Source organism: Cibotium barometz, chromosome 36, assembly GCF_041138505.1.
Source record: "Cibotium barometz isolate CiBa-2024 chromosome 36, ASM4113850v1, whole genome shotgun sequence".
NCBI lineage: Eukaryota > Viridiplantae > Streptophyta > Polypodiopsida > Cyatheales > Cibotiaceae > Cibotium > Cibotium barometz.
This window is the reverse complement of record NC_141081.1, coordinates 23,101,410-23,129,269: the sequence shown is the minus strand read 5'-3', so window position 1 is coordinate 23,129,269 and position 27,860 is coordinate 23,101,410. Positions and strand designations below refer to the sequence as shown.

At 39.6% G+C, this 27,860-nt stretch overlaps 1 protein-coding gene across 1 annotated transcript; it reads left to right on the top strand.

The window, feature by feature from the left end:
- Positions 1–4,233: 4,233 nt before the first annotated feature.
- Positions 4,234–4,668, top strand: LOC147617632 (chlorophyll a-b binding protein, chloroplastic-like). The gene has a single exon (XM_086775475.1). It carries the CDS (start codon positions 4,234–4,236, stop codon positions 4,666–4,668), a length of 435 nt encoding a protein of 144 aa, XP_086631601.1.
- The last annotated feature ends 23,192 nt before the right edge of the window (positions 4,669–27,860 follow it).

Below are 27,860 nucleotides of genomic sequence, written 5' to 3'. Positions count from 1 at the left end.
AATCTCAAATTTACCAAAGTACCTTTTCTGGCTATGGCAGTTCTGGACAGCACCCTGGTTTTTTGCTTGGTGTGTGAAGCACACTCAATCATTTGCAAAACCCTCCTAGGAGGAGTAAGTTTAGGTTCCAATGAAGCCACACCTCAGAGGAATTAGACCAATTTGATGTGTCTGAGCTGCAGCAATACTTTTGGTGGTCGCCTATCAAAAACGTGCCTGTTTTGGGGAAAACGAAGTTGCCGGCGACGTGGAGCTATGAATGGTGCAATTGAGGTGCCATGCCCCTTAGCAATATTGCTGGTGAAGTGCCCACAGAAGGATTTTGGCAATGGTTACGTGGTTTGTGAGCACCAAGGCCTCCACTCAGCTGCTATTCTAGATCCTATTTTCTAGGAAACCCATAAAAGCTAATGAAACCCTAATTCTCACTAATCTCTTGCTAAGCAAATAAGATGGGGCTTGATTCTAGATGAATGGGCTAGTACTAGCTCTGATACCATGTTAAAAACCATCCTAAGGAGGATCAAACACTAGCTCCATTACATAGTTGAATAGAAATGAAGAAGATGAAGTTAAGCTACTAATCAAGAAGTAATTAGCATAATGATGAGCATAATGACAACATAAGTGAGGGGCAAATATGTGTTGATTTCAATAGATGAGAGCCTCTTTATATAGGCTGAAGTACATGAGGATTAAGCTCAAGATTAGGTGTTAATCATCATCTAAATCATCTCCACCTTCCCTCCTAGATTCAAGCACCTAAAAGTGACCACCAACCCTAGAATCTTGCTAATCACACCAATGCTACCTAATCAAGGGATCACGACCCCTTTGGCTGATGTTGAGCTCCTAAATGACTCTTTTATATCATGGTAAGGTTGCATAATAACCTTTGTATCCATTTGCCCATAATCTATGACTTTAGTGCATAGTGCTAGTTACAAGGTATGTGCCCTACACATCATTTTAGTGAAGGTGTTTGCCATATTTTTAACAAATATTCCACAAGCCCTTTGTAACCACAATACATGGCGCATCATATAAGACCATAGTGGGTAGTTGGTCCCATCCTCAGTAGTAGATAACATACAAAATACATCACTGTTATCAACCATGATAGTGATTGTACCTGATGTAACTGTTTCCTGTATAGAGAGTAACCTGCACAAAACCAACTTGTACTATCTAACACAACCCAAAATAGACTAAAAGGCACCTGTTCTGCAGATCTGAACCTTGATTAAAAATCTACACAAAAGGATGAAACTACTTGCGCAGTGCTTGAAATGCAAAAATGGACGAAACAACCTCATATTGAAATTCTGATGCAATTGAGCTCTTTGAACTTGCCCATAGAATATACTGCCCTCTTGATGCATGTGAAACCTTGTCTCAAATGGAGGAGATGAAGCGGAGGGTCTTGGCAATGCTACCTCAAAGCTCTTGCTGCTCTGATACCAAATGTTGGAACTAGGATTGCAGGAATGCACACACAGCTTGGAGAAGAAGAAGCTCTAGAGCACACAACACAAAAGTAGTATTACTAAGTGTGTAAGAACAAAGATAAGGTATCCCTAGAGTGTTACAATGCACGACAAAAGTAGTATTACTAAGTGTGTAAGAACAAAGATAAGGTATCCCTAGAGTGTTACAATGCACAACAAAAGTAGTATTACTAAGTGTGTAAGAACAAAGATAAGGTATCCCTAGAGTGTTACAATGCACGAGGGAAAAAACCTCCTAGTGAGGGAAAAAGTGCCCCGGTGGTCCTAAGTGTGTTCACACACATCACTACCATAACATGGCAACATGGATCCCCAAATGCCAATCAAAGCCATGTAAGCCAAATTCTTCCTATAAAAAACCATAAACAAGATAATACAAAGCACAAGATTTCTATGAGGGATATACTTTTTTATGGCCTCACAAAAAGCCATTACTCCTCACCACCATTAAACTCTCAACAATCAAGAAAGAAAGAAGCAACAACAACAAAGATGTGTGCCCAAAAAGCAACAAACCCAAGCTTCTTCTTCACCAACAAAGCACCAATGTCAACACCTCAACAAAAGCGTGGTGGCCATGGGCCTAGAGCATGGGCATAGCCTAGTGTGGACATAGCGAGTGACTAAAGAAGTCACTTTGTTAGAGTATTAGACTTGCATTGTATCTTGGAATCTTTTGACATTGGATGATATCCATCTTCTTGGAGCTTCAAGCTCTTGGCTATGGTGATGGATCCCATTTGAGCTTTCATGTGTGTACTTCATGCTAGTGAGTACAAAGCCTTGCAAACTCACGCTAATGAGCGTTCCCCTTGCTTGCATTAGTATTAGAGTATGGATTTTGATCCATGGTTTGTGTTAATCCATTTTTGAATTAGGTTTAGTAAAAAATTTTAGAAATCATTTTCATGATATTTTCTTGAATATTGTGTATGATTTGAGTCTATAATCCATAGATACATCTTGAGATTTGATCTTAGTACTTAATCTCGTACTAACAAAAACCCTAAAATTTTTAAAACCCTAATTAATGCATTTTTTGCATATTTTGCTCAAAAGTTAGTGGTTTCACTCATTTTTGTGCATAATCCTTTCTATTTTCACTAGTATTTTCCATTTAGGAATAAATTTAGGCCATTATTGCAAGGATTTGGTGAGACTTTTTATAATTTTTGAATTAGGGATTTCTACAACTTCTAGACCAAATTTGAAGATTGTGCAGATTGTCATATCACTTGTTATAGAATATATGCAAAGTATTATAGATTTTTCAAGTCATTATCTATGTAGAGATTTCCTTGAAGAGAGTGCAAAGAATGATTGATGTGCAAAGGTTTTCTTGAAGATAGTGCAAAGAATGGTTGATGTGCAAAGGTTTTCTTAAAGACAATGTAGAGAATGGTTGATGTGCAAAGTTTTCTTGAAGACCATGCAAAGAATGGTTCTTGTGCAAAGTTTTTCTTGAAGGCTGTACAAAGTAGAGTTATTGTGCAAAGGTTTTCTTGAATACTATGCAAAGTATGGTTACTGTGCAAAGTTTAATGGAAATAGTAGCAATTTATTGCAAAGATCTATGTACAAATTACTAGAAACAACAGTAAGCATCTAATATTTACTCTCTATGATCATTTGATTCTATTTGGTGCAAAGTTTGTACTCTCTTGAGTCTACATCACAATAGATCTTATGCAAGATGTTTGATGCATGAAACAGATTTCAAATAGTTAGATGCATGCAAGATGTTACATATAATTTTTGACAAAGTTTTGAGTTTTCAATAGCTTGTAATGAAATAAGAAGACCTATTAGGAGTTGAACCCAGTCCATTAGCATAAGCCAATGTGCTCCGTACACCATAGGGCTTGAATGGACGTAGGTTGTTGAAGTAAAGAGCAACCAGTGTTGAGAATTGTGGTGCCATGAGCACATAACAAATGATAGGGAGTGAGTATGAGTAGCCAAGGAAGAGCAATACCTAGCAAGATGCCACATGGCAAGTGGAGGTTTATCCCACATGAGCAAACATGTAAGAGAGGTACCCTCCTCATATAAAAAGGGTCATTTCAATGGAAGGAATACAATGCACATTTCCACATCTCAAGTCTCTATATGTCTTCCAAGCTAATTAATCTTGGAGCCTAATTGTACTTGAGTCTAAGCACATTCTTTCACATTCTCAACATGTTTAGTTTAGTCTTTGATCCACCATGAAATTTAACATGGTATCAGAGCTTAGGTTAGTGTTTAGATTAATGGTGGGTCTAGGATTACGAGGTGATTAAGACCTTACTTAGTTTTAGAGCTTTGCATTAGGGTTATTTCTCTTGTGAAGTGATGCCCCTAAGTGGAGTGTTACTTAACAAGATTGCATTAGTCTTCATTTAGGGTTTCCATTGTTTTCCTCTTGCATTAGTAGAGAGCATTTTTCTCTATTCAAGATTAGGTCTCTCCATCATGTGTTATTAGGGTTACACTATAGCTTTCTCATTAGGTTTGCACTAGATCTTGAGAGAGAAAGAACATGAGAGAGTACCACTAGCCTTCAAAAATGGGAACTCCCAAGGATACTGAGTTATCTAAGTGCTTCAATCCTGCTGTAAGTCAAAGGAGCTTGCTTTGATCACTTTGAACTACAAGCTGCTTCAACCTCTAACGCTGCTCCCCTTGGCAACAACCCAGCCTCCCTCTATGTAGCTTCTCCTTCAACCAGCTGACTATGGCATCCATGGCCACCGCTGCCCTTTCCTCCACCTCCCGGGCTAGCCAGCCCGTGCTCAAGCCCCAGAGCGAGCTCGCCTCCAAGGTCGGCAACCTCGGTGAGGCCCGCGTCTCCATGAGGAAGATGGTGTCCAAGACGCCCGACAGCCCCTGGTATGGTCCCGACCGTTTGAAATGCCTTGGCCCCTTCTCTGGTGAGGCCCCAAGGTACTTGAAGGGTGAATTCCCTCGCGACTACGGCTGGGACACCGCCGAACTCTCTGCTGACCCTGAGACCTTCGCCAAGAACCGCGAGCTGGAGGTCATCCACTACCGGTGGGCTATGTTGGGTACTCTAGGGTGTGTGACCCCGGAGCTGCTATCCCAAAAGGGTGTGAAATTTGGAGAGGCACGTGTAGACAGCTTCAACATAGCTTCATCTGCACAGCAAAAAAGAAAATAGAAGGAAGACATCCCCATCACCAATCGTAGCCGATCGAGCAACAAGCACAAAAATCTTCTTATTTTTTGGTATGTGGTCTACATTAAGGTTAAAAATCTTATCCTCTCACAAAATTGTGGTTCACAACCAAACTTCCTTAAGGGGCATTCACATGACAAAAAGCATTTATATTAATTCCATGAACATCAACATGGATTGTTATCAAATGCATCTATTAGGCATATCATGCACCCCACAAAGCAAAGCATGGAATTCATCATCAACAAAATGTGTTATTTGAAAGGTTGGATTTCAAGAGGTAGGAGCATTGCTCCAAAACTATGTGAGAGAAATGTTTTTTTTTTAAGCGGCCTTTTATGAGCACACAAGTAAATTTCTTTGGAAAGAAGGATTCCACACCAAAGAGAAAACCCAAGATCACAGTTTCATATTTAGCCAGCAGTCAACCTTATGAATGTAGCTAAATTTAGGGCACAAGTTTCATGTCTTCGAGCAAAGATAACTAAATCATGAACATTGGCTGGTGAAAGAGGCAACATAAGGTGGTGAATGGTTAATAAACCCAGTAGTGGGTTGTAGCTTCCTATCCTTTTCTCCCCGCTCCCCCCACTCCCCTCCTCTATATTTCTCTCGTGTGCTCTTGGACCCCATCCTTTCTTGTTCTCACTCACCCTCTCTCATCCTCCATAACCACAATACTTTGACATGTTTCTCTCTCTGTTGGTCTTTTCCTTTGCTCTCTCCCCCTTCCTCTCCCACTCCCACTCCCACTCCCACTCCTCCGCCTCCCTCCTCTCTCTCTCTCCCCCTTTCCAACCTCCTCCATCTCTCTCTCCCCCCTCTTTCTCTATCCCTCTCTCTCTCTCCCCCTTTCCAACCTCCTCCATCTCTCTCTCCCCCCTCTTTCTCTATCCCTCTCTCTCTCTTTCCCCCTCCCCTCTCTACCCACCCCCTCCCCCCTCTCTCTCTGTCTCTCTTTATCTCTCTCTCTTCCTCCTCTCCTCTCTTCCCTCTCTTAGTCTCCCTCCACTCTCTCCGTCTCTCCCCCGCATCCTCTCTTTCTCCCTCTCTCCCCCCGTATCCTCTCTTTATCCCTCTCTCTCCCGCCTCTCTCTCTTTCTCTCTCTCCCCCTCTCTCTCTCTCTCCCGCCTCTCTCTCTCTCTCTCTCTCTCTCTCTCTCTCTCTCTCTCTCTCTTTCTCTCTCTCTCTTTCTCTCTCCCTCTCTCATTTCTCTCTCTCTCTCCCCCTTCTCTCCCTCTCTCAGTCTCTTTCTCCCCCTTCTCTCTCTCTCTCCCTCTTTCCTCTCTCTAAGCGGGCATAAGGAGCATTTCTTCATTCTCATTTGTGATGATTCCATATGTTCTTAATTAACCCAGCAGTGATGTCCTAAATAAACCAACAGTCATAAGTCAAGAATCTCAAAAGAAAAAAAGAGTCAACTGCCTGTGTTGCCAATAATGATATCTCTAGGGGAGAAGCCTTTGGGAGATTGAGCTTCAAAAATCACTTTGTCTCTGCTCTTAGACCAAATCTTGATGTCAAGCCTCATACCAATAGGAATCATCCCAAGAGAGCAGAATGTGTAACATGGACTTACTTAGTCTTTTTATACCACCTGTGAGAGTGATAGAAAAAAATTGGCATTAGCCAAATAGTGTAAGTCAACCTCCCTAGCCATGATGCTAATGGCATCATGATCCTGTACATTATTAGACTTGATAAATTTAAATAATTAAATCTGTAAATAATCTTAACAGTCTACAAGGAACAAGTCTGGCAATCAGATTTTTAGCAAAGAGAAGAGAGTTTCTGGAGGACCATAGCTCCCATAATGTAGTGAACCTAAGGGTGGCAAGTATCAAGTTGTGGAGTGAAATGTTGACCCAAAATCCAGTGAGGCCAGCTGGGTTTGAACATAAAAGTTGAATGAATCTATCTTGCTAGAGCATACCAAAGAGACCGAATTGTTGGGCACCATACATAAGGCACTTGGGACATTTCCCAAAGGCAAACCCTCTCTTCAACAATTTATTACCTAAGGGAAAGTCTTGTACACCACATCTCGTAGAAAAACTTTCATTTCAGGGGGATTTGAAGGGATCACAAACCTTTTCAGATGTACAGTCTCCAAATTTTGTTCATTGGGAGACCAAAGAGGGGAAATAATAGAGGAAGTAAAGCAGGTGGGTAGAGGGTTGACGAAGCATTTTAGAAGATCCCCACTTCTAGTCATCCTACTAGGAAAGCTGGTTATATACAATGCTAACCATGAGTTCATTTATAGTAGATAGAACTTGAAACTTGGATCTTTCTCTAAGTAAAAATGTAATAAAGTAGGAACTTTATTCAATAGGGTTAATAATGGGACAAGTCCATGTATAAAAGAGGGGACTTGGACCATGGTTGTAACTTTTGATGATCATTTTTAGAAATGGAAACTTATGTTTCTTGGAGCTCATGGCTTCTCTCTTGGCTTGTGGAAGGCTATTTCCATTCTCTTGGTGAGAGACTAAACACACTTAGGCATCATGTTTACATGGTGATTACTCATATTTTTCATGCATTACATCCCTTCATTCCAATTGGTATCAGAGCTCTTGATTTTGATCATGGGCATGCATGGGTTGTTGGGAAAATTTGCTTGAAAATTTAAGTTTCTTTCATTTTTTTTCTCATTTTCTTGTAATCCTTGAGTGATTCTTGACAAATCTTCTCTAATCTTGCTTAATCTCATGGAGATGGTGAGCATTTCATGGAAATTGCTTGAATTTTGAGTGATTTTGGCCAATTTTGCCATTTTTGGACCAAATTTTGGGCCTCTGGACCAAAAATTTGGGACAGTCGGGCCAAAACTTAGGGCAAGTGACTAATTGCAATTAACTTTTCTGCTAATCACGTTTAGTAATCATCTTCTTCTTCCTCAAGCTTTCCATAGCCATGGGATGCTCTTCTTTTACCCGTTTTGATGCTAAACCTTAGGGTTTTTGTAGAGCTTCTTGAGATCTTTCATTTGAGCCTCTTTCTTGCAAATTTTTTCTCAAGATTTGGGAGCTTGTGAACCTTTCTCCATGGCTGAAAGTTGAGCTTTCATTGCCAAGTTCTACTCAACATAGATGGCTGCAAGCATCATATTATGGTGATTTCTTCTCTCAATGAGCATGGAGACTAGCAATGGGGCTGAATTTTCACTTCCACGTTGAATTTTGGGGCTGATTTTCGTTGATTTTCATCGCCTCTTCCATGCCTCCTCCAAGCTATGAAGCTTAGCCACAAGCTTCATGAAGGATTGCTAAGTGTTTTAGCCCTTTTTGGTGAGATTTTGGGGAGCATTTCATGGCCAATGGAGAGGGAGAAATGGTGTTCTTTGGCTGCAAATCAGGGAGCAAAAAGAGGCTACGTTTTTCTTCAACAAGAGGCTTCTTCAACATTTTCTACCATTGAAGCTTTCCGGATGACATTGGTGAGTGGTTTGATCAATTTCTTGCAAGTTTGAAGCATTTGGTGGAGCTTGGGAATGGATTAGGGTTGGACACATTCAAACTCCCCTAATTTTCAGAAATTAACCATTAAAGCTTGACCATTCACATGCCAATATTGCTTCTCCATGCATTATTGATGGCAATGGTGAAAGGAATTGATTCCACATGAGCTTGGCCAATTCATAGATCACATTTTGGGGGATTTTCTTCATTATGTCTCATTTGGCATGCCATTGATGGAATAGCAAGCTTATGCAATGTTTTTGGAGTCCCTCATGCTCATCTTGATGCCATATGGACACTATGGATGCTATACATAGCCATGCCAATGCTATGTTTTACACATGGGCATAAGAGAGCATAAGTTTTGGAAGCATGCATTTGTCAATATGATGTGAAAGGGATTGTTGGAATGCAATTGCAAATGCCTTGATTGTGGTTAACAAATGCTTATGCAAATGCCATGGTGAGGGCATTGTGAATTGTTGGTTTGTGTTGGAGCTTTTGGATGATGGATTGAGGCATGAGTCCATGCTTTATTGATGAGTTCTAAATTGTAAAAGGGCATGAGTCATGCTCAATACTTGTAAGCCAACAAACTTGTTCTATCATTTGATATTATCCACATCATTTTGTACCTACACTCACCATTGCTACCACTTCAAGTTTTTATAGAATCTAGCAATGTGTGAGGGTACCTTGGCATTGGTTGGAGAGGCCAAGGGGAGAATGGCTTGAACTCTTTGTGCCGTGATTGCCATGGTAAAGCGGTACAAAGGGGGATTAGGTACACCGGTGTGAAGAAATGGCCTCAACCTTCACCTTGGAGGAAAACTCGGTGAAGGGGTGAGAAGAGCTTGGCCGGGAGATCGACAAGCTTCAACGCGCATCCTCAACAATCCTCACCATCGACTTTGTGGATGCATTTGGGCAATGGGACCCCTTTTCCGTCATATTGTGTGGATATTGCAAATGCTTTGATGGACAAAGAGTGCATATGATCTTTCATGACATTGTGGGATACAAAGAGTATTGCATTGTGATTTGAGAAGTTGCATTTTCATTTGAGATTTGGTTCCAATTACAAAGGAGACTCTGGCGGAATTTTTTCCAACAAGGGAGCCAAACAAGCTTATTGATTTGAGATTTACCCCATGGATACACTTGTTGAAGAGTTATTCACAACTACCAAGGGGAGAAACACCAATCATTTGTAGCCGGATTGAGCTTTGGGACCGAATTTTGGGAATTTTTAGGATTTTACAAAACCCTAATTCAGTCCTAGGGTTTTTGGGATTAGGTCCGAGTGATTACACGACTCTATTCTACTCCTTGAGAGTTTTCAAATGAGCCATAGAACCCCTTAATCGGATATCACAATCTCGGTCAAAGTAGTCATGTTGACTTTCTGGTCAAAGTCAAACAGAATATACTTCCACTTTGACTGAATCAAAATGCTTTTAGGGGTAGGTTCTATCTTCTGTTAGCTTTCTATAGAGCCGTCAAAATCCTAATTCTGACATATATTTTGCGTTTTAGAGCCAAATTACTACTTTCAGCTGTCCCGCACAAACCCTAAAACAGAGAGTACTTGCCCACACCTAATTCTTACTGTGTTCATTTGGGAGGATAGTAGACACCATTACCTACCCATAGAACCTTCTTTTGTCCAATTCCGACATCATTTGGGCATTCTACCAACATCTTGCATTTCTTCACTATGCCGAAGGGAAGACCACGCAAGGGTGGGGATGTTGTGCAAGAAATGATCATTGGTGATGAGGACATGGAAGGTAATATGGATGCAAGGGATGTGTAAGATTCCTCTCCCAACCCCTTTTTGATGTCTAGTATCTTCCCCTGTAATCAATCCCTCTTCAGAAATATAAAGACCTTGTTTCTAACTGTTTTAGCTTAGAGAGAGAAAAATATTCTAGAGAGAGAATATTCAGATTTTGAATATTTTTGGATAGAAAAATATCTCTTATAATTCAGATGAGTTCCCCTGAAACAGAAATTTAAAAAGAATTTTCCAATGTGCAATTGGAATTAATTGGAAATAGGTATAAAGAACCTTAGTCTAAGGGTCTAGATTTTTAGAAAACTTTAGACTATGGTCCAATTAAGGTTCCTATGGGCCAATAGCATCAATCCATGTGTAGGGAGGAGATAAATCCAAATTGTAAAAGAAGATACCCAAAAATGAGTAAATGCTCACATAAGATGAAGAGTTGAAAATGTACAAGGTTTATTAGTAAATAAACACATATGTAAGGAAGGGGAGTTCTTTAAAGGAGGTGCATATTTCACATAAGATGAAGAGTTGAAAATGTACAAGGTTTATTAGTAAATAAACACATATGTAAGGAAGGGGAGTTCTTTAAAGGAGGTGCATATTTCACATAAGATGAAGAGTTGAAAATGTACAAGGTTTATTAGTAAATAAACACATATATAAGGAAGGGGAGTTCTTTAAAGGAGGTGCATATTTCACATAAGATGAAGAGTTGAAAATGTACAAGGCTTATTAGTAAAAAAAAAACTATGACACATGTGTAAGGAAGAGGAGTTCTTTAAAGGAGGTGCATATTTCACATAAGATGAAGAGTTGAAAATGTACAAGGTTTATTAGTAAAAAACTATGAGCAATACAATTTTGACACATATGTAAGGAAGGGGAATTCTTTAAAGGAGGTGCATATTTCACATGCTTGAATGAGTTTTAAACTCATAAAAATTGAGATATTTCATCTCTCCTCTCTCCTCATTCAAGTCTAGTTCCAAAAAGTTAGCTTAACTGACCTAAAAATGGTCAAAAAGTGACCAAACTGACTTGGAAAATTCTAGAATCAGTTTGTTTGGTTAGGAGCTCAAATTTTCCTATAAATAGAAGCCTCCCCTTGTTGAAAAATATATAGTCTCTTATGCCTTGTTACTCTACTCCACCTAAGCCAAAATATAGTCTCTTATGCCTTGTTACTCTACTCCACCTAAGCCAAAATATATAGTCTCTTATGCCTTGTTACTCTACTCCACCTAAGCCAAAATATATAGTCTCTTATGCTTGTTACTCTACTCCACCTAAGCCAAATTAGATAGAGTCTTATGCTTTATTACTCTACTCCACCTAAGCCAAAATATAGAGTGTCTTAGGTATTGTTACTCTACTCTACCTAAGCCAAGAACTGTGAATTCTTTAATAATTCACTAGTTTTTGATACTTCTCTCTTTCTTCAATCCCCATTGGTGGCTCCATCAACACACTAAACCAATTGATTGGTTGGGGGCCTCTACCGTGAATAAAGAATCAAGCAAATCATAAGGTAAGTATATTGAATTTTGATATTTTCTATAATTTCTCAATGATTCTCTCTTCTCAACCCCTCTCAAGCTTGAGAAGTTTAATTGGTATGGTTTTTTTAAATGCTATTGAAGTAAATTGGTGAATAGTAGTGAAGAGTTACATAATTTAATAAATGCTATAGAAGTTAATTTCCACTTATATTTAAATTCTAATGGTTTTTATAATTTCTCTCTCTCACTCAAGAAATGGTCATACTCATGACCCATTCTCAATCCAAATGAAGCTTTTCATAAAGCTTTTCCTTAATCCAAGATTAAGCTATGCTTGAGGCCAAATTAATGGCTTTTGCTATGCTTTTAGTTTATGCACATTGATGATTCAATCCATTATGGATTGATGACCCAATTAGAGACCATTCTAATTGTTTTCTTAATGACCCAATTAGAGACCATTCTAATTGTTTTCTTAATGATCCAATTAGAGACCATTATGGATTGATGATCCAATTAGAGACCATTCTAATTATTTCTTTAATAATGAGCTTTATCCCTTAGAAAAAAAAATTGAGATTTATCAGTCATAGTAGCGGAGCTATGGCAAAATTTTTATAGAAATCACGCATAAAATAAATTCATTCAAAGCATAAAAAGAGGACTTCCTACCATACCCTAGGAACTATCATCCTAGATTAATTAAAAGAATATTATTATGCATGGAGATATGGATGTTTGCATGTAGATGTAGAGGTATGGATGTGAGTGTGAATGTGGAGGTGGATGTATGCATGTAGATGTAGATGTATAGATGTAGATGTAGATGTGGAGGTGGGTGGATGCATGTAGATGTAGATGTATAGGTGTAGGTGAGAATGGAGATGTGGATGTATACATGTAGATGTAGATGTATAGATGTAGATGTGAATAGAGATGTGAATGTATACATGTAGATGTAGATGTATAGATGTAGATGTGGATGTGGAGGTGGGTGGATGCATGAAGATGTAGATGTATAGATGTAGATGAGAATGGAGATGTGGATGTATATATGTAGATGTAGATGTATAGATGTAGATGTGAATAGAGATATGGATGTATACATGTAGATGTAGATGTATAGATGTAGATGGGAATGGAGATGTGGATGTATACGTAGATGTAGATGTATAGATGTAGATGTGAATGGATATGTGGATGTATGCATGTAGATGTAGGTGTATAGACGTAGATGTGGATGTAGAGGTGGATGTATGCATGTAGATGTAGATGTATAGATGTGGATGTGAATGTGGAGTGGATGTATGCATGTAGATGTAGATGTATGGAGGTGAATGAGAATGTGGATGTGGATGTATGCATAGGGATGTAGATGTATGCATGTAGATGTGAATGCACGCATATAGTTGTGGATGTATGGATGTGAATATACGATTGTGATGTGAGGGAATCTGAAGTGATGAGATGGAAATGAGGTGATGGGATGAGTATACATATAAATGGAATATGGATTAAGTAATGTAGATTGAGGAGGGATAATGTGGAAAAATGAAAGTTAAAATAGAAATTGTATTGTAAACTGTTTGTAAATGCTGTTTGTAAATGCTGTTTGTAAATGATTGTTTTATGTCAAGAATGCTGGGGGGAGCATTTTGACCGTCTTGTGATTAAGGTCGTGATGAGAAAGTTGCAACTGCTGACGGGGAGTCAATGAAGGACGTCTCGCGTAGCAAGGTCGGCCGAGGTCTTGACCAGCCTCGGTGCGATTAAAATGGTGAGCTTCCGGTACGGTGGATGAGGGGCCAAGGAAGCGGCCTATGCGTGAAGCGCTAGGTTACCTGCGAAGGATCCTAGAGGGTGCTGACCATACGGTGCTCGGGCTCTGGGTTGCCTAGGATACCCACGCGTGCGTCGAGGAAGATATTGGAACAGAGTTGGAGTTGTTTTCTGAAATCGAGCATGGATCTGGTTGATTGACCTTGCTGGTCTTCAATGGATGAGCCCATGGCTCCTTATATGGATCTGTTGGTTGATCTTGCTGATCTTCAACGAGAGTCCATCTTGTTAAGTGATTATATTGCCAAGTATTATGGGCTAGGAACTATCGAAACGGCTCCTGAGCGTTCTAGTTGCCAATGATGCCATAGATACTCTGATGAAGGAATGATGGGAAATTAAGAATCAATTGGATAAATTGGAAGATGGTGATCAATGATACTATGGTTTTATTAAAGGGTTGTTTTAAACTGGTTGAATCTGGTTGAAAAAAGGCAATTTCATATTGGGTGTGTGAGTGGTGTGACTAGTTTTATTTTGCATGAACATCCGGCTAGGGGGCCTTGGAACTCTTTTCCTTGGTACCCGGGACAAAACCTAACCAAATTTTTAATTGGATCCCATCACTACAGTGGTTGGGCGGTTGGCTAACCCATGGGATTGGATGGGGTTAGGCTGGACTGATGGATCCGTAAATCGAGACTCAAACTTTTGTTTTTACGATAGAAAAAAATAAATCCCGGATAGTAACTGTTCTATGGATAGGAATCAACGGCTGTGCCTCTTGAATGGGGAAAAAAGCGATGATCCCAATGATCCAAGTGCAAGTTTCTTCCTTGAACTGACTAAGTACCTTATAGATGTAACTGGATCATCTCGATCAGAAATGATCTTGACTACGTTAGAGTAAAAAGTTATCCTGGTGGAATCGCCCGTGCTTTCCGGTAAAGGAAGTTTTTCCGGGTTCGGTTTTGGAACAACCGACGGACTAGTCTCTTATCCGGATATCCGTGGGCGAGGCCCCGAGTGTGGGACCCCTGTCCCGCGCGAGAAGCGCTACTTCCGCTGCCAGTACCCCGAATCCGTTGCTCGGTGGGAACAGGGATCCTACAGTTGGTATCAGAGCATTTGGTTAATAAAGATCAACTGAGAAGACAAATATGTCAAAATTTTATCAAGAAACACAAAAGGGTTATAATTGTGTGAGATAATTCATACAATTTGATATTCAAACTGAAATTCGTAATTTTGGTAATTGGGTCTTCAGATGGAAGTACCGCAATTATATAGAATCCCTGACTTGCTTGAGGCCTAGACATGATAGTATTTACCTTATAATTCCAAGGGCCGTGACTACCCATATATACCGAGAGTATACTGCAGCTCTTTACTGACAGTATATACGAGTAAATCTACGACTTGAAATTATAAGCGTTAATGCTATCTAGATGATGATTTTGAATGTGATTGATATGATTTTTAATTCTGTTTGAGAATGGATGAATTGATTTGGATTCTGATTGAAAATGCTGATTGAAAATGCTGATTGAAAAATGTTGATTTTTAAAAAATTAGTTGAAATATAATGAAACCACAATGAGGGGGAATGGGACGAATCCCTGTAATGATATTCATAACTAGAATGATGATAATGAATTCAGCAAATCACTATGAGGTTAATGGGTGTGCTGTTAGATTGCTACTGTTAATATTTGACTGGTAGATCAAGTTAAGGGATGTCAAATTGAGAACTTGCTTGACTGAAATTTCCGTGGAGGAATGTTTCGAAGGAAACTTTTCGGTCTAATGGACCATTATCATGTTAAAGATATGAATGATATGATCTGAATGAATTGTTATTTAATAATGAGTTCTATATAAGGGATATTTATCCCAGTGTTCTGTTGGGTTGACCAGAATATAAGGAACCCCAGAATAAATTGGATCTTAAGAAAAAGAGTTGTCCTCTACTTGGCGAGATGAGGACATCTCGCATTTTTTTAAGTGGGGTAGAATGTAAGATTCCTCCCCAGCCTGCGAGGTATACTGGAGTAAGAATCTTCCTTTCTGATCTTATAATTATTCCCTCTCTAAAATAAAAAAAAAATTCTGTTTAAAAAAGGAAGACCCTTTTCCTAGAATACTTCTCAGGAGTCACGCCTATTTTAAGGATTTAGAACAATGAGTTTAGAAGTGAGAATCGGTGTTTTGGATACCAAGGTTTTGGTTTTCATTCGAGTATGGCCCAAAAGAAGTTCTTTATCTCTTGGGGAGTATAAGAAGTTATCCCCCAGATATTGTGACCCTTATATCTGAATTCAATATGAAAAGAGGTGACTTAGCCTACAAGCTTCTTTTATCTCCTCATCTCAAAATTCTTAATACCTTCTATAGAAAAATGTGTCAAACACAAATCATGGAAAGACGGTAAAACTTCAGTGGCAAGTTACCGTGTGGCTTCTAGGTTACGCTAGCTCCTTCCCTTATATAAGTCGTAACTTTTACTTGTCACTCACAGTAATCTTACTCCCATCAATCTCCTTTCTTTCTTAATCTCCTTCATGGCTTGGCAACAGGAATTAGTTTTATCCCTGATGATTTCTCACCTTCAAGACGCAAGAGAGTCTGTGAAGAAAGACTTTATAGAACAGTATGAGCGCTCACTTTTTCCTCACCTAGGAACTTCTGTAGCGCAGACCAAATGGCGGACCTATCAAAACATAACTAGGGTAACACCCTGGGGTCAGCAACACTTTCGTAACAATGTCCGCTTGGCCATGGTTATTGAAGCTTTGGGTTTGGGTCCCCGATACTACTGTGTCATGAGATCAAGGCATCTTGGGTTTTCTGAGCGGGTCTTCTTACTGGCATGTTTTCTTCCTCATGAGAAGATATGCCTTTACCCCGTTTTTGGCTTGCCTCTCAGAGGTCCTTTTGTTAGATCACCTCATACCACTGAGATAGGTGCGGCAATAACCAGCAGAATCATTCCCATAGATGAGTTACCCTATACTTGTGCAGCTTGTGAGGACTGCTTTTGTGACCATATGATGGACGGGCTTATGGAAGTGTAAAGAGTTTCTCTATCTTTACTGTATAAGTTCCGAGAATGAATAAAGTTTAAATCTTGTTCTTATTTTGAATCTTGCTCTCTTTAAGACTTTTCTTGGTGGTTAATCGTGATTAAAATTTTTCTCTAAGTCTCATATTCGTGCATCTTGCGAAATTATTCCAAGCTGCGAGATGAGGACATCTCGCGTTTTTTAAGTGGGGTAGAATGTAAGATTCCTCTCCCAACCCCTTTTTGATGTCTAGTATCTTCCCCTGTAATCAATCCCTCTTCAGAAATATAAAGACCTTGTTTCTAACTGTTTTAGCTTAGAGAGAGAAAAATATTCTAGAGAGAGAATATTCAGATTTTGAATATTTTTGGATAGAAAAATATCTCTTATAATTCAGATGAGTTCCCCTGAAACAGAAATTTAAAAAGAATTTTCCAATGTGCAATTGGAATTAATTGGAAATAGGTATAAAGAACCTTAGTCTAAGGGTCTAGATTTTTAGAAAACTTTAGACTATGGTCCAATTAAGGTTCCTATGGGCCAATAGCATCAATCCATGTGTAGGGAGGAGATAAATCCAAATTGTAAAAGAAGATACCCAAAAATGAGTAAATGCTCACATAAGATGAAGAGTTGAAAATGTACAAGGTTTATTAGTAAATAAACACATATGTAAGGAAGGGGAGTTCTTTAAAGGAGGTGCATATTTCACATAAGATGAAGAGTTGAAAATGTACAAGGTTTATTAGTAAATAAACACATATGTAAGGAAGGGGAGTTCTTTAAAGGAGGTGCATATTTCACATAAGATGAAGAGTTGAAAATGTACAAGGTTTATTAGTAAATAAACACATATATAAGGAAGGGGAGTTCTTTAAAGGAGGTGCATATTTCACATAAGATGAAGAGTTGAAAATGTACAAGGCTTATTAGTAAAAAAAAAACTATGACACATGTGTAAGGAAGAGGAGTTCTTTAAAGGAGGTGCATATTTCACATAAGATGAAGAGTTGAAAATGTACAAGGTTTATTAGTAAAAAACTATGAGCAATACAATTTTGACACATATGTAAGGAAGGGGAATTCTTTAAAGGAGGTGCATATTTCACATGCTTGAATGAGTTTTAAACTCATAAAAATTGAGATATTTCATCTCTCCTCTCTCCTCATTCAAGTCTAGTTCCAAAAAGTTAGCTTAACTGACCTAAAAATGGTCAAAAAGTGACCAAACTGACTTGGAAAATTCTAGAATCAGTTTGTTTGGTTAGGAGCTCAAATTTTCCTATAAATAGAAGCCTCCCCTTGTTGAAAAATATATAGTCTCTTATGCCTTGTTACTCTACTCCACCTAAGCCAAAATATAGTCTCTTATGCCTTGTTACTCTACTCCACCTAAGCCAAAATATATAGTCTCTTATGCCTTGTTACTCTACTCCACCTAAGCCAAAATATATAGTCTCTTATGCTTGTTACTCTACTCCACCTAAGCCAAATTAGATAGAGTCTTATGCTTTATTACTCTACTCCACCTAAGCCAAAATATAGAGTGTCTTAGGTATTGTTACTCTACTCTACCTAAGCCAAGAACTGTGAATTCTTTAATAATTCACTAGTTTTTGATACTTCTCTCTTTCTTCAATCCCCATTGGTGGCTCCATCAACACACTAAACCAATTGATTGGTTGGGGGCCTCTACCGTGAATAAAGAATCAAGCAAATCATAAGGTAAGTATATTGAATTTTGATATTTTCTATAATTTCTCAATGATTCTCTCTTCTCAACCCCTCTCAAGCTTGAGAAGTTTAATTGGTATGGTTTTTTTAAATGCTATTGAAGTAAATTGGTGAATAGTAGTGAAGAGTTACATAATTTAATAAATGCTATAGAAGTTAATTTCCACTTATATTTAAATTCTAATGGTTTTTATAATTTCTCTCTCTCACTCAAGAAATGGTCATACTCATGACCCATTCTCAATCCAAATGAAGCTTTTCATAAAGCTTTTCCTTAATCCAAGATTAAGCTATGCTTGAGGCCAAATTAATGGCTTTTGCTATGCTTTTAGTTTATGCACATTGATGATTCAATCCATTATGGATTGATGACCCAATTAGAGACCATTCTAATTGTTTTCTTAATGACCCAATTAGAGACCATTCTAATTGTTTTCTTAATGATCCAATTAGAGACCATTATGGATTGATGATCCAATTAGAGACCATTCTAATTATTTCTTTAATAATGAGCTTTATCCCTTAGAAAAAAAAATTGAGATTTATCAGTCATAGTAGCGGAGCTATGGCAAAATTTTTATAGAAATCACGCATAAAATAAATTCATTCAAAGCATAAAAAGAGGACTTCCTACCATACCCTAGGAACTATCATCCTAGATTAATTAAAAGAATATTATTATGCATGGAGATATGGATGTTTGCATGTAGATGTAGAGGTATGGATGTGAGTGTGAATGTGGAGGTGGATGTATGCATGTAGATGTAGATGTATAGATGTAGATGTAGATGTGGAGGTGGGTGGATGCATGTAGATGTAGATGTATAGGTGTAGGTGAGAATGGAGATGTGGATGTATACATGTAGATGTAGATGTATAGATGTAGATGTGAATAGAGATGTGAATGTATACATGTAGATGTAGATGTATAGATGTAGATGTGGATGTGGAGGTGGGTGGATGCATGAAGATGTAGATGTATAGATGTAGATGAGAATGGAGATGTGGATGTATATATGTAGATGTAGATGTATAGATGTAGATGTGAATAGAGATATGGATGTATACATGTAGATGTAGATGTATAGATGTAGATGGGAATGGAGATGTGGATGTATACGTAGATGTAGATGTATAGATGTAGATGTGAATGGATATGTGGATGTATGCATGTAGATGTAGGTGTATAGACGTAGATGTGGATGTAGAGGTGGATGTATGCATGTAGATGTAGATGTATAGATGTGGATGTGAATGTGGAGTGGATGTATGCATGTAGATGTAGATGTATGGAGGTGAATGAGAATGTGGATGTGGATGTATGCATAGGGATGTAGATGTATGCATGTAGATGTGAATGCACGCATATAGTTGTGGATGTATGGATGTGAATATACGATTGTGATGTGAGGGAATCTGAAGTGATGAGATGGAAATGAGGTGATGGGATGAGTATACATATAAATGGAATATGGATTAAGTAATGTAGATTGAGGAGGGATAATGTGGAAAAATGAAAGTTAAAATAGAAATTGTATTGTAAACTGTTTGTAAATGCTGTTTGTAAATGCTGTTTGTAAATGATTGTTTTATGTCAAGAATGCTGGGGGGAGCATTTTGACCGTCTTGTGATTAAGGTCGTGATGAGAAAGTTGCAACTGCTGACGGGGAGTCAATGAAGGACGTCTCGCGTAGCAAGGTCGGCCGAGGTCTTGACCAGCCTCGGTGCGATTAAAATGGTGAGCTTCCGGTACGGTGGATGAGGGGCCAAGGAAGCGGCCTATGCGTGAAGCGCTAGGTTACCTGCGAAGGATCCTAGAGGGTGCTGACCATACGGTGCTCGGGCTCTGGGTTGCCTAGGATACCCACGCGTGCGTCGAGGAAGATATTGGAACAGAGTTGGAGTTGTTTTCTGAAATCGAGCATGGATCTGGTTGATTGACCTTGCTGGTCTTCAATGGATGAGCCCATGGCTCCTTATATGGATCTGTTGGTTGATCTTGCTGATCTTCAACGAGAGTCCATCTTGTTAAGTGATTATATTGCCAAGTATTATGGGCTAGGAACTATCGAAACGGCTCCTGAGCGTTCTAGTTGCCAATGATGCCATAGATACTCTGATGAAGGAATGATGGGAAATTAAGAATCAATTGGATAAATTGGAAGATGGTGATCAATGATACTATGGTTTTATTAAAGGGTTGTTTTAAACTGGTTGAATCTGGTTGAAAAAAGGCAATTTCATATTGGGTGTGTGAGTGGTGTGACTAGTTTTATTTTGCATGAACATCCGGCTAGGGGGCCTTGGAACTCTTTTCCTTGGTACCCGGGACAAAACCTAACCAAATTTTTAATTGGATCCCATCACTACAGTGGTTGGGCGGTTGGCTAACCCATGGGATTGGATGGGGTTAGGCTGGACTGATGGATCCGTAAATCGAGACTCAAACTTTTGTTTTTACGATAGAAAAAAATAAATCCCGGATAGTAACTGTTCTATGGATAGGAATCAACGGCTGTGCCTCTTGAATGGGGAAAAAAGCGATGATCCCAATGATCCAAGTGCAAGTTTCTTCCTTGAACTGACTAAGTACCTTATAGATGTAACTGGATCATCTCGATCAGAAATGATCTTGACTACGTTAGAGTAAAAAGTTATCCTGGTGGAATCGCCCGTGCTTTCCGGTAAAGGAAGTTTTTCCGGGTTCGGTTTTGGAACAACCGACGGACTAGTCTCTTATCCGGATATCCGTGGGCGAGGCCCCGAGTGTGGGACCCCTGTCCCGCGCGAGAAGCGCTACTTCCGCTGCCAGTACCCCGAATCCGTTGCTCGGTGGGAACAGGGATCCTACAGGATGCATTCATCAATGAAGACAATGGGGGCAATGTACATAATCAAATTTCTCAAGGGACACAAGCGGCGGTTAACCATGACACCCTCATGCAAATGCTTGTACAACGGTTGGAGACCTTAGACTCCAAGCTTGATTCTCATTTTGAAACATTATCCTCACGGATTGGTGTGATGGAGGACAAGTTTGGGAAGTCTCAAGCACAAGAAAAGCATGGGAATTATGGTGACTATGAGCAAAGAAAAGGCAAGGGCATCTTGAATGAGGATTCCATGAAGGCCGTACAAGAGGATCCATTGGGAGCATCCACTCGGATGCACGGAGACCTCTTGTCAAGGACATGTTTCCTCCTTCTTTTCATTCGGGTTTGTCTCACCTCAATGCATCAAAGGGTCCTACCTTTTCTAGGGCAATGCATTCAAGGGAAGAGGATGAGGTGTTTGTGAATGATGAGGAGATCGCACTCGATTGGAATCAAATGTCCTTTGCCCAAAGACAAAGGGATGCTCACGAGAAGTGGATGGAATTGTCGAATATCATCAAGAGGGATTGAAAAGACTTTGCACAATTTATGGAGTCATACTCGAAGATGCAAAGATTCAAGCCCTCTACCCAACATAATAACCCATCCCACATATCTTCCAAGGATGTCAAAGACAAAATCTCACTATCAAAGTTCAAAGGTGACAGGTCATCTCCGCAAGAGTTGGAGGAGTGGGCTACCAAGCTTGACACCTATTTCCAACTTTACCCAAAAAGTGAGCGTGATATGGTACATATTTCCTCCTTACATCTTGAAGATTATGCTCATCAATGGTGGAGGCACTTGGTCAAACAAGGGAACACGCCATCAACTTGGGAAGGATTGAAGCGGGAGATGAACTTGGCCTTCATTTCACCCTTAGTGCTCGACCGATACCATGAAGAATGGTATGAGCTTTCTCAAAAGGGGATGATGGTGAGAGGTTACATCAAGAGATTTTTGAAGCTTTCAATGTACGTGGAAGGCTTGAGTGAAGACATGAAGATGAAAAAGTTTGTGCATGGGCTTGAACACTTCATCAAGGCGGATGTGTCGGCTCAAAGGCCTAGCTCTCTCAAAGAAGCTATGAGGTTAGCCGAACTCTATGAGCCAAAGTACAAGAGGTCTCAGCCCATGACCTTCACCAAAGACACACTCAAACCAACCACTACTTCTTACAATTTTGGGAAACGTCCTACCTCTACATTACCATCCTCTAATCCAAGAACTCCTACATCATTTGGGGGTGGACAGCCAAAGAATGGGATACATCAATTTGATGCCAAAAAGAGTAGTGACTTCATGAAGAAGAAGCCCTTTCAACCCTTCAAGAAGACTCAAAGAATGGATGATCCAAAGATTGAGGAGTTGAGAAGCAAAGGGCTATGTTTCAAGTGCAAAGAGAGGTGGTCACCCGGGCATGTGTGCAAATCAAAGAAGATTGTGGCCACTATGATCCTCATGGATGAGGAAGAGAACAAGGATGACTCTCATGACATTGAGGAATGGGAGGATTGCAATGAAGAAGCACATGAGGAGTCACTTGAAGACCATTCTTTCATCACGGAGGATGGTGAGTTTCCGTTTGATCCGGGAGGTGGAGTTAAGGAAAGCCTTGTGGACGGAGACATGCCTACCAATGCAGAAATTTCAGCTTGCATATGCTCTATCTCACAAGAGTTGTTGGCGGGTTGCAAGAACCCAAGCACACTAAGGTTGGTGGGGACCATCAATGGGAGGGTTGCACATATTCTTGTGGATTCCGGGAGCACTCATAGCTTCATCAACTCTAAATCCATCAACTCTCTCAAACTCAACACAAAGAAGTATACATGCTGTAATTTCTGGACAGCTTTGGGAAGGTCTACTATTGGGCCTATTTTTTCTACTCCAACAAGCTTCATGGCGTATCCTAATGAAAGATTATGATGTGGGCTACATATGGCTGAGTGTACATATCATTTTCAGCCCAATATATGGAGTCTAAATGAAGGATTTTCAAGGGTCTTCATCGACTAGAAGGGCTGTCATAACAGTCCCACTCATACACTTTGGGCTTGAAGCTTTGTGGACTTGTATACATCCGGATTTTCATTGTATATGTGCTTTGGATGTACTTGAGAACTCTTAACCACTTCCCATTGATTACATTAGAGTCTCATACTTTGAGATTGTACATGTTATTGATTTTGAGGACAAAATCTTTGGGAAGGGATAGTTTGTAATAAAGTAGGAACTTTATTCAATAGGGTTAATAATGGGACAAGTCCATGTATAAAAGAGGGGACTTGGACCATGGTTGTAACTTTTGATGATCATTTTTAGAAATGGAAACTTATGTTTCTTGGAGCTCATGGCTTCTCTCTTGGCTTGTGGAAGGCTATTTCCATTCTCTTGGTGAGAGACTAAACACACTTAGGCATCATGTTTACATGGTGATTACTCATATTTTTCATGCATTACATCCCTTCATTCCAAAAAATATTAGTATCAAAATTCACCACTATTCAACTAATTTGCATAGAAGAAAATAAAAACCAAAGCTTAGATAACCATATGGAACACTTAAAAAATACACATGAATGGTGCATAAAACTACTTTACCACACAAGACAAGCATTGTGGGTGCAATCTCCCCCCCAACATGAGTGGCCCCTTCTCACATGGGTATTTTTTCAATAATATTCCAAAAGTAGGCCTTGAGCCCAAAAAATAGAGTACACATCCATATTTGAACTTTTACCATAGAATTAGCCTTAGTCAGGGATTTCATTAACGTCTTCACAATTTCGTGATCATGTTAACAAAACCTATTGTTAACATATTAAAACTTGTGATCACATTGTATATTCACATGACCTGAGCAATGACCTGCCAGAACCCACTAGTCCCGTAATACCTTTGGGCTTCTATCTTTCCCAGCGGGCCCGCTGGGAAAGATAAAAGCCCGGCGGGCCCTCCGGGAAAAAGAAAGAATACCGGCGGGGTACTATTCTGTATATAAACACTGCCCGACACCCATCGTACAATTTTTGGGGAAATAGTCCTTGTTTTGGGGGCGTGATATCTCTCCTCAAAGTACTTGTAGAGCTCTCGAGTTGCTAGAAGTGTCCTCTTGGGAAGAACGTCCTTATCTTAGGGGCTGTGGTCTTTCCTTGTAGGCACTCCTAAGGCTATTGAGCCACTCGTCCTTAGTTCTTTGAACTGGGGGTAGGGTGTGGTTCGTAGCTAATACTTGCAGAGATTTAGGAACAAATTTGGAGTCATTTAGCTTTGCATTTGAGCCACGTACGTAATCTACGTCATTCTGCTTTATGAATGGTTTGATGGAGCCAAGAGTCCTGCTTAGGGGCTTGTATTGGTTCTTGATACTTGATATAGTTTAGAGTAGACAAGGGTCTATTGTCCTATACTAGAGTATTGGGCAAGCATAGATCTTTGATTTTCTTTGTGAATGTTAGAGAAGGTCTATTGTCCTATACTAGAGTATTGGGCAAGCATAGATCTTTGATTGTGTAAAGTATCCTTAATTGGGTACAAAAGGCATCCTTCATTGGGGGTGCAATGTGCATGATAGTTTCGAAGTAGTTTTGTAGTAAGACCTTGCAAGATAGTTTGAAGTAGTTTTGTGTTATGTGATGATCCTTTGTATTTGTCAAGATAGTTTCGAAGTACTTTGTCTGCTAATGTATGTTTTGTAATACGTGAGTGATTTGTTGTTTTTTCATTTGTGTATTCATTGTTATATGCTTGGTTGAATAGGTTATTTGTTGAGATGGAGGACAATGTTGGATCCAGTGATACCTCCAATAGAGTCCAAATTTCAAATAGCAGGAAAAAAAAGGCACCTGGGATAGAGTGGCAATATGCAATTAACGTTGGTGATAGATTCATAGATTGGGAGTGTAAGCTATGCCATGCAGTAAAATCAGGTGGGGCGCCTCGACTAAGAGAACACTTTTTAGGCGGACCGAAGAAAAAGTCATATACCCACCCCTCTGCACCTATAGTGGAAACGCATAAGAGAAGAAATTCAAAAGAAAGATTCAAGAAAACATGACACTCCTATCGTTAATGTATCAAGGCAGCAAGAACACTGTTGTTCTAATCATCAAACTCCCGCTACATCGCCTACTTGTACCCCGAATGGCAATGTGCAACCAGAAAGTAATCTACCCAGTGCATCTTCCTGCAAGCGAAACTTTGACGTAGGAAATATACCCATGCGTCAAACTTCATTGCAAGAAAGCCTACATCATGGTCGTCTCGATGATGCACAATTCGCCCTTGCTGAAGCGATTTACTTTTTTGGGAGTGCTATGATGATGGTGGACAGTGAGCATTGGAAGAGAGCATGGAAGAAAATTGGTGAGTTTGGACCAAGGTTTTCACCGCCTACGTACCATGCTATACGAAATGATCTATTAGAGAAATGTTATGCGCAAGTAAAAGAACGTGTACAAAGAATAATTCTTAGCAATATAGAGCTTTCTGGATGTAGTATAGTAAGTGATGGATGGTCTAATGTGCAAAGAAAACCATTAATTAATATAATGGTTATTTCACATAGAGGTGAGACTTTCATCCGTGCCGTGGATTCAGCTGGTTCAATCAAAACTGGGGCTTACATTGCTTAAGTCATTAGCTCTGTGATAGAGGAAGTGGGTGCCAAAAATGTAGTCCAAGTCGTCATGGACAATGCAAAAAATTGTAAAAATGCATCCAAAATCCTACAGCGACAATATCCACATATTTTTCCGGTAGGCTGTAATACTCATAGTTTGAATCTTGTATTAAAAGATTGGTATAAATCTGATGATACCAAATGGTTTGCCTCAATCGTCGACACTGCTCGCCAGCTTGTGAAATTCATGCTCAAGAGACAGAGAGTGTTAGATATTTTTTGACCTCGCATGTCAGTTATGTTAAAGCTTCCAGTGAAGACTAGGTTTTGCACTCACTTTTACACTTTTGAGTCTCTTCTTAGAAATAAAGATGCAGTTTGCGAAACATTTACATGCATGGCATTTCATGACTGGGAGAACACTCAACTTGAAAAAGTGAAAGAGAAAATCAAAGTCTTGAAGGGAGCGCTTACGAGAAGAAGTCGGTGGAACAATGTGATGGATGCATACCATGTAATGATGCCTGTTATGTATGCTGTACGAAGTCTTGATCAAAGAGTGCCTAATCTCGGAAAAGCATGGATGCAATGGTGGACTGTCCAGCAGAGTTTGGAGTGTCCTGAGAAATTAGAGCATTCAGTGGTGGAAAAGCAATGGCATGTACCATTCTCCAGTAGACAAACAAAAGTTCTATTGAAGTACTTTCATGCTAGATGGATTGGAGCGCATTCACCACTACACAATGCTGCTTACATGTTAGATCCTGAATATTGGAATATGGATTTGATGTCCAACGTTGAGGTGGTGCAAGATTTTTATAAAGTGGTAAACACTTTCTATAATAATGATGATGATCATGTACAGTGCATAAAGGAGATGACCTCATTTCGATTGAAAGAGGGTTTATTTTCCAACTCCCTTGTTCAACAAATGGCTAAAGAGCAACCTGCATGGAAGTGGTGGATGATGAATGGTGGTGAGCATTATGCTTTATTGCACAACCTTGCGATGAAGGTTCTAAGTCAGTGCTCTTCAAACTCAGGCTCAAAAAGAAACTGGAGCATGTACAAATATATTCACAGTACTATTCGCAATCGACTTCTTGTAGATCGAGCAGATAAACTTGTTTACATGTATTGCAATGAAAAGATCTTGCGAGACATTGAAAGCGAAGAGTATGAAGAAGATATGCCCAGATGGATGTACAATTGTGATGATGTAGTAGACGAGAAATTTGATGTTGGACGCACGTTGTGCACCACCCTTGAGATAGAAGACAATTTAGACATTAACTTAGATGAGCTTAATTTAGCAGACGAGAGAGTAAACGGTGAAAGAATTTTGGAGCAAGATACTAACATAGAGGAAGAAGTCACTTCATTAATTTCATAAAAAGTACTTGTACAAATGATCGTACTTGGAGAAATTATCAATACAAAAGTAAGATTTGTTTTTCTTAGCTTTCATCTTGAAATAAATTACGAATTGCACTAGGAGTTGCATCTAAAGGTCCTGGTGGTTTATATTCGCTAGCCATGCCAAACACTATATAAATACCTTGATTTATTGGGACATTGCACAATGCACATGTGGAAGTATTTTGCATTTGCCTCACTAAACATATTAAGTGGTAGTAGTGTCCACAGGGTAGTATATACTGGCCGCTCCACCCATCGAATACTTTGTAACATATAGGACATTGGGGGTGGAGGAACTAGTAGCCTCAGCAAAAACTCCCACAAGATCAGGATGTATCAAAGAATGAGAGATGTGGTTTCCTTGGCGCACAGGAGCAATACGTGAAGAGATGCTCTGCACATCTTGGCTGATCTTTGTTAGCTGCTCTTGAATCCCTCTATTGGCCGGGGGAGGTTGACGCTTGAGTTAATCGGTCAACTTCTTTCTCCCTCTCTGCTAGCTGTGCCCCTAAGCTTTCTTTGACCTTGTTTAACTCTAATCCAGTGCCCTCCACCATGAGAGCAAGTTCTTCCCTTGTGAATGTCACTGTCTCTTCACGTATGTCGTGGGTGTTGATAGTGGCCTCTCTGGAGGCGAAGTCCACTGGAGTTTCTAGGATAAATTGAGCATATAGCATCTTAGCAAAATAGAGTGGAGCGTCGGTGTTATGGAGAGGACGACCGTACACCTCCAAGAAAATGCGCTCGGCATTAGTTTTGATATCATTGTGAGTGCAACGTGAAATCTTCCATCTTCCCTTCTTAATCTCGCCATCTGGACATGGCCATATTTCCTTTATCATCTCTGTGGTTATGCGTTTGTTTATGTCTTTCCATTGGGCATAAGTTGGATTTGTCCATTTCGACAACCTGCATGCTGTTCTTGT

Excerpts from the sequence above, each read along its gene's own strand:
- LOC147617632 (XM_086775475.1), top strand. The coding sequence starts at position 4,234 with ATGGCCACCGCTGCCCTTTCCTCCACCTCCCGGGCTAGCCAGCCCGTG.